Below are 7,874 nucleotides of genomic sequence, written 5' to 3'. Positions count from 1 at the left end.
CCACAATCTCCTCCGTAGAGAGTAAATTGCCAGCGGAAGTGCAATAGACTACATCTCCCAACCGCTCCCTACCAGTATCTGCGGAAGCCTTCTTCTGACACAAATCCAGGAAGTGTACTGGAGGTCTGTCTGTCTATGGTCTTTCTGCAGCAGCCAGTTATCTCAACACATAAACATTGACAGCGCAGAATGGCGAAAGCTGCACTACGATGTATAGAGTGCAATGAAGATGCGAACGAGCTCCATCGTGATTACAGCAACGGGATTTTAAAAATTACCATATGTGTAAGCAAAACTCAAATATTTGTTCTTGTATATCAAGGTAGCTAACAGACTGGTGTTTACTGTTGTGTGCTGGCTATCTATCTGTCCTGTGATTCCATATGAAGAACGAAACACGTTTGTGATAAAAGAGAGGAGAAATAAAACAGCAGTGTGTCCTCACTCAAATGAACTGTCATGATGTAGCCTATAACAACCAGCTTCATGTGTTTTAGGACTCGTGTAAGAAGCCAGTGGACAAATACATTGAGTATGATCCTGTCATTGTTCTGATTGATGCCATCTTGTGCAAAATTCAAGCATTCAGGCACATTTTGTTCAACACAGAGGTCAATGTAAGTACTCTTTGGATATGTACAACTCAAAGATAGCTGACTTACTGCAGACAAAAACTGAAAGTTCTCAGAGTTTGTTGCTTTAGAGAATAGTGGAAAGTACTGTAAAACGTGTTTTCTGTTGTTCATGACTAAGTAAAGACTGAATCGAACTGCTAAAGGGCCAAAATCACTCAAGGTGAATCAGGGATTTGCTTCCCCAATGGTCGTTTTCATATTAGTTTTCAATTCCTAGTTTAATAGGCCATGCTCCTCTCTCATCATTGTTTATGTGATGGCTCACACATTACTCTGTCCTATAAGCACACAGATTCATGGTTCAAGGAAGCAGATGGTGACACATGTATTCAGATTATGAGATACTGTGTATAAGTATAATACGGCACCAGAGCGGCTTAGACGCAGACATGCAATCAGTCATGATACTTTTTGAATAACCCCCAGAATTCAGTTGTGACTATATTTCCTCAACGCATAGCTTTAGCCTCTCTAAAGTCTAAAGACGTGGCATCTATGTGTGAAAGTTCATTGTTGTTTTTTTTTTGCCCCTGGCAGATTCACTGGAAGCTGTGTGTGTTCTGCCTCCTGTGTGAGGCGTATCTGAGATGGTCCCATCTGCAGGGCTCTGAACAGACCAGTGACCCTGCTGACATCATCAGATACACCAGGGAATGGGACTTCTATAGCATGTTTGGACTCGCAGCTCTCGGTAAAACATCCCTCACCTTTAAATGTCACTCCACTCCCACAAAGCCAGGAATCCCAAAGACAGAATTTCCATATTATGATATTTAACATTCTGCAAGCAATTGTCTTGTATTTGCGAAGAAGACAATTAAGTAAAAAATAAAAAAATCCATTGTGGTCTTCATGGAGCTAAATGGAAGCACTGGAAAGAGAATATTAATAATACATAATAAATAAATAATAAAATAGAAATAAAGAAAATACTCACTCAGTCCTGGCATTATTTAGGAAAATACACAACACTCCGAAATGTCTTTGTCGCCTGCAGAGCTGGCTGTGTTCGTTTGTGGTGTGCTGGCCTGTCTGTGGCTGGTGGTGGGGCTGCGGGGCCAGGTGCTGGACACCCACCTGCTGGTCAAAGCCCTGCTGCTGTCCAGCTACGGCAAGGTGCTACTCATCCCAGCAGTCATCTGGGAGCACGACTACTCGCCCCTCTGCTTCAGCCTCATTAAGATCTTTGTGCTGACCTCCAACACACAGGCCGTCAGAGGTAACAGTTATGGTTACTGTTTAACATGTCCTGCTACAACACACAGGCTGTCAGAGGTAACAGTTATGGTTACTGTTTAACATGTCCTGCTACAACACACAGGCCGTCAGAGGTAACAGTTACGGTTACTGTTTAACATGTCCTGCTACAACACACAGGCCGCCAGAGGTAACAGTTACGGTTACTGTTTAACATGTCCTGCTACAGCTCACAGGCCAGTACAGTCATGCATTTAAAGGAACACGCCAATATTTTGGAAAATGTATGGATTATTTATGGATTATTTATGGATGTTTTCTGTTCTCCCTCTATCCCAAATCCCTATGAGCCTCTAACCCAAGAACATTTTCTAGTACTGTGTGATAGACAATGAAGTTTTTTGAAATCCTTGAATAATTATCAACCCCCGATTATCACCATGTGGTCTTAGCATAGTCATCTGTGACAGAATTCTCAGAATTATTTCATAATGTCTTATTGCAAGGGACTTTAATGGCTTAACTGGGGGATGAGATTAGTGCCTGGAGGCATGATTTGCACCAGTAGGTGGCAGCTTCTGGTTAAGGACTGAAGCCCCAACTGCGTCAGTTCCATGGATGTGGTTCAAGCCCCCCCTTCACAAGACTCCAGTCAGACTTAGTCAGATTGGCAGTTTGGCAGTGCATATTCTACTTTAGGCACGGAAAACCAAATAAATCAGCACTCAGCCTCACACAAAGCTGTCCTTGTTATTTTGTCAGATAAGTAAACTGGAATGGCCATGCCCGTCGCACATCAGATTCCTCCTTGGTTCACTTAATGAATAAAACTGATTTAGTTAATAAATCAAATTGTAGCAGATATAGAACTTTATATTAGGCACTGGCTATTAACGTAACACAAGGCATGTTGTGTCCTTTATTGTGGTTTGAAACAATGAAAGTAATAATTAGTTACTGTTTATGAATGACTGCTTTGTTACTTGTTTGTAAATGGTTTTTACACAAATTAATTATGAGCCCATTTAGCTCTAAAGTAATCCCAAATACCCTTGGTGTTCATAGTTCGGAACTATGCAGTCAGAAGTAGTCAAAAATGGAAAAATAATATAATGTATAGCATTTATCAGCATGTTAAAGAACATGTGAGGCCTGAATGCCTTAAACAGAATTTGTAATGTAAGAATGTTAAGTACAACATTGTGACTAACATGATCCTATCTCCTTTAGTTCTACTGAACTGTGGCCGATGCCTTTCTCTGCTGGCTGTGATGTCTGGACTGTTACTGGAGTCCTGCGTTTCGCTGACCTTCCACAGGCTTGAGTGGCACACGCAGGACTTCCTACCACACCCGTGACCTAACGTCGACCCCTTCGACCTAAATTAGCTAAATTGCTAACTTTGTTTGCACCAGTATTCAGTTCTGTGGACTGGAACTAGTGGGGTTTACAGGGCTTCTACAGGGCCCTCGCCAAGGCAAACAGACAGATGAGGACAAGCAAGGGGATGATTACGGATGACCTCACAACAACTGGGCATTGTTTAGAGTGCTATTAGCGTGGGGCTGCTAAAGATTCCTGAGGTAATTTAATAAACTTGCACCAGGAAGGTTTGCTGAGTGAGATACAGTTGCATTCTACCATAACAATAACTTACAACCTTATAACACATGGCAGAAACACATAAACATTATATATATATATAATTGTTTAAAATATTATTATGTATGGTATGTTTTAGTGTATTATTTCACACAATTCTATTTTTCTACAATTAAAATTATGTTGAACTTTTCCTCAAGTTGTTTGATGTCAAGTTAATATCGCACCTCACAGCTTGTCATATGTTGACATGCATGCTACAGTCATCTGTTATGCGAGGTAAATCTCCAAAATCCTGTAACACTATACTTTGCATGCAGTAGTTGGTGTGATTATAAAATCACAGCAAGCAACTGTGGGCAGTGTTTTCAGTGAAATGCTAATATAAGACAAGTCACTCTGAGAGGGCTCTATTTGACCCACATGCCAAGCAGAAACGTTGGAACCAGGGCTATGGAAAGAACTCTCAGAATGTGAAAACAACGCAGCCATATCATATAAAGGAAATTATTTTGACATTTTGTCAAGAGTAAGTTCGGAAGGATTGTAATACATTTAAGTGGTCTATAAACAAAAAGTTATCACTCCACCTTCAATGAATGGTTCTGCGTTTGCTGCCTTTGAGAATCACATGTTGTGACAAGTCTTTGGATAGTTGAGAGAAGCAGCTTGCTTGGTTTCAGAGGTCTGAAGTTTTAAGAAGATGTCAGAGTCTTGCCAAAGGATACCAGGTGGTAGAAAGTAACAAAAAATACGTGTTTTACATGATTTATCTTTGTGCGTCACAGAGTGGATAAACTCAGCATTTCACGGGTGAGAGACGATGCAGATTGGCCATAAAATCTTTAGCTCAGCATTAGTCTGAGGGCACCAACACCGCAATATTGCTGATGTTCAGGTAAATGAATGCAATGAGATAAAGCCAGCGAGCTAGCTAGTGGTTAACCTTAACTTCAGGACTTCATCTTGTATCTTGCCTGAGATCAGTTAACACCATATTACTGCCCTGAAATATAGCACTTGGTGTTTTAGTCAGCTATTGTTTATTCTCTTGTACTCTATATAGGTGTAACATGAGGACCATTTCCCTGTTGAGAGAAATGTCATGTTTAATTCTCAGTCACATGTTTTAAATCATTTTATATTTATTTAAAATTCACACCTTGTGTCCTTTTGCCAAAACAGCCTATTGTATATTTCAATGGACATTACACTCCATCACAAAATGTGCCACATTCACCAGCTAAATAAACAGCTCTAGAGATGCAGGCTCTTTCACTCAGAATGGTGCCTTTCTAGGATGTGTGTGTGTGTGTGTGAGTATGTGAGTAAAGCACTCAGTGGGTAATTGTAGAGCTGTGTTTTGAAAGACATTCCTTAGCTTGGAAAGTTGGCCACTTTGCCTCAAAGACAGGACATGAGTCTGGCTTGGGGGTATAGACCCATTCAACCTGGTTTCCTCCTCCCTGTAATAAGCCTCTCGAACCCAGCATGCCTTAAGGTCTACCCTTAGAGCTGGTGTTGGGGAGGGCGAGGAACCAGTCGTTTGCTGAATTAAAAGTGTGTGCTGGGCACTGCTGGCTCCAAGGCTCCCAAGGCCATGAAGCAGCAGTTGTACACAATCTGTATAATCAGATTAGCATAACAAGAATCACATCAAAGCCATGTTTGCCACATAGAGACTTAGAGTCCAACCAGGGATTGCTTCAGAGAAAACATTGTACTTTTCTAAATGCAAATTAATGAGTAATGGGGAATAAATGCTTCTTATCAAACACAAAGCTGGACGAAGTACACAATTCCATTACTTAAGTGAAAGAATAGGTACACCATGTCAAATATTACTCCAATACAAGTGAAAGTTGCTAAGTCAGATGTTTACGTAGTTAGAAGTTGAAGTACAGAAGTACTTGCTTTTAAAAATACTTAAAGGTGCCATGTGTAATGTCCGCCAAAAAATCAATTCATACTTCACATTCCATACAAGATGGGGGCAGTATACCTCCAGAAAGTGAGTTGGTCTACCCTAGAGTAACAACCGAGAAACATGTATTGCAGTTTGGCTGGCGGTTTTGTTGCCCACATAGCGCCTCCCATGGCCGAAACTGGTATTATGACACCTGTCGGGCTGTGGCTAGCAATATAGCATGCTAATTCAGGTTGATATCTCTGCAGCACTATACCTTGTCATTTTTTTTATGACATCATCGCCCTTATTTCTTCTCATTCTTTTGATGCGTGTAGCTCATTTTTTGGATATTTTTACCTCAATTCTTACACATGGCACCTTTAAATATTCAGAAGTACAAGTATTTTTGGTCAGTCATAGGACTTGTTCAAATGGATTCAATAATATAATTTAAATCATTATTCATTCTCTGTTCACAAATCTAAAACATTTTTACTGCCGAATACAAAACCAGATAACTCAATTATGAGTAGATTATTTATCGTGTAATAAGCTAAAGATCTAGCCTTGTGGTGAATGACTAATTTCATTCCAATTTTGCAATGATCATAGAGGATAGCCTGGTTAACACCAGACCACTTCTCAAATCTCAATTGCTAACAGGTTCATCCGGGTTCTACCAGGCTACATGGAGGATAAGAATCTGTTGTCAACATCATTACAATTCAGCTGTTACAGTTCAAATTTAACTATTGAAAAAATAAACTTCAAGATGGTCTATCGCATTATTGCATTTAAAGAATCAAATGTGGTTAAAGTATACTTCATGTGGTTAAAGAGTACTTCATGCTCATATTTCAAATGTAGTGGAGTCAAAAGTACAGTATTTGTTTTTTTAAATGTAGTGGAGTAAAAGTCACAGGTTTCCAAAAATATTAATACTTCAAGACAAATCATATGTACAGTAATCAAGTAAAGTTACTGTCCACCTCTGATCAAACATCACTGGAATTCAACCTGGTCTTTTTATGTGTGGATCAACCAAAATAGTTTTGAGGTGAAATCATGGCAATATGAACACCATATTCCTGTGTGTCACAAAGACTACGAGAACATTCCCTGACTGGGTAGACTGGCTAACGTCATACCCTCATCTCAAATGAGACGGGGTCTGGGAACTAGGCATTCATTTTCTCGTATTTGAAACATGGTTTACGAATGCCCAGAGCCGTTTATTGGACGCTACGAATGTCTATCAAATGTGTCTGTACGTAGCTCATAACAGCTTCGGTGTGCCGTCATCGTCTTGCTGCCCTCCCTCCTTTCTGTGATTGGTCCCCTATCTCAGGTGAAAATGCTCCATGGTGTCCAGGCTGCCTTGCAGCGCAAATTAAATCGTGCGCAAAGCAGGGCAGCATGGGAAAACCCAGGCTACTGACTGGGCTTAATACTTGGAACATCATGGAAAAGATACAGTGGGCCACAAAAGATCTTTGCTTGGCTTTCAGTTGGAAGCCTTCAGGGCAGGATATTGAGAATCCATACACAATAGGTGGCACAAACAGGATGATTAAGTGGAAGTGGCCCTCCCCCATTCTTTGTTTCGGCTGTCACAGAGCACAAATGAGGCTTATGAATTGTATAGTATCCATGTTCTGGGCCTTGAGGGTGTGGCTGCTATAGGCCAGTTATGACTGCTTATAAAATGGTAAACAGACGGTAATGGTAAACCTTTCAAATAACAATTAGTGTTTACCTCAGTGTTTGCGAAAGATACTAAAACATCACTTGCAAAGAAATGTTTCCTGTGAATTGTTATATGACCACATTAAATCACACATATTTCTAATCCTGTCACAGGCCTTGAGGTGTATACTTTGAAGATGTTTTGTGCTGAGATCCTTAAGGACAGAGTGCAGGTTGCAGGGTGTGTCCTGGCACCCAAACACACAAGCCATTAGCTGGTGCCATGAATTGCCCTGACACATTGAGACGCTTACCTTGGATTTCCATTTCAATGAAGATTAAGCTAATCCAGCACAATCTCTTGTACAGGTGCTTTTAGAGACCCTGCAAAGCTGGCTAGACCTGGAGGTTGTTGGCACAAGCCAAGGGCAGGCCAGGCACCCAGACGCTGTGCTTGGATCAACAGTACAAAGCAAACTCTTATTTGCAGAAATGCTCCTGATTATGTGCTCTGTTTCATAACACATTTTGAGTTCTTCAAAGAGACATGGCTAACAGCATGTTCAGTGAAGATAACAGGGTAGCCAATCAAGTGTTGGCAAACACAGATCACATGGTTTGCTTGTAAATCCCGGTGCCCGATAAAGAAATACCTCAAACACAGTAACCTTCTGCAACAGCTCCAATATGCTTTGGCATTTTGATACCACACATACCTGCAGTTTGTACTCTAATGGAAGTTAGCACACTGCATTGCTAAGTGAGAACCCTAAGCAGATACAAAATTTCAATGTTTCATTCATGTCTAAGTCAGTGTTGTATACAAACTGAATACAGACAAAGTC

At 40.6% G+C, this 7,874-nt stretch overlaps 1 protein-coding gene across 1 annotated transcript; it reads left to right on the top strand.

The window, feature by feature from the left end:
* Positions 1–146: 146 nt before the first annotated feature.
* arv1 (ARV1 homolog, fatty acid homeostasis modulator) lies at positions 147–3,207 on the top strand. Its single transcript, XM_048249926.1, has 5 exons — positions 147–285; positions 498–617; positions 1,173–1,326; positions 1,633–1,854; positions 3,063–3,207. Exons 1-5 carry the CDS (start codon positions 190–192, stop codon positions 3,188–3,190), a joined length of 720 nt encoding a protein of 239 aa, XP_048105883.1. The 5' UTR covers positions 147–189; the 3' UTR covers positions 3,191–3,207.
* The last annotated feature ends 4,667 nt before the right edge of the window (positions 3,208–7,874 follow it).

Source organism: Alosa alosa, chromosome 8 (assembly GCF_017589495.1).
Source record: "Alosa alosa isolate M-15738 ecotype Scorff River chromosome 8, AALO_Geno_1.1, whole genome shotgun sequence".
Lineage (NCBI taxonomy): Eukaryota > Metazoa > Chordata > Actinopteri > Clupeiformes > Clupeidae > Alosa > Alosa alosa.
This window is presented reverse-complemented; position numbering and strand designations above follow the sequence as displayed.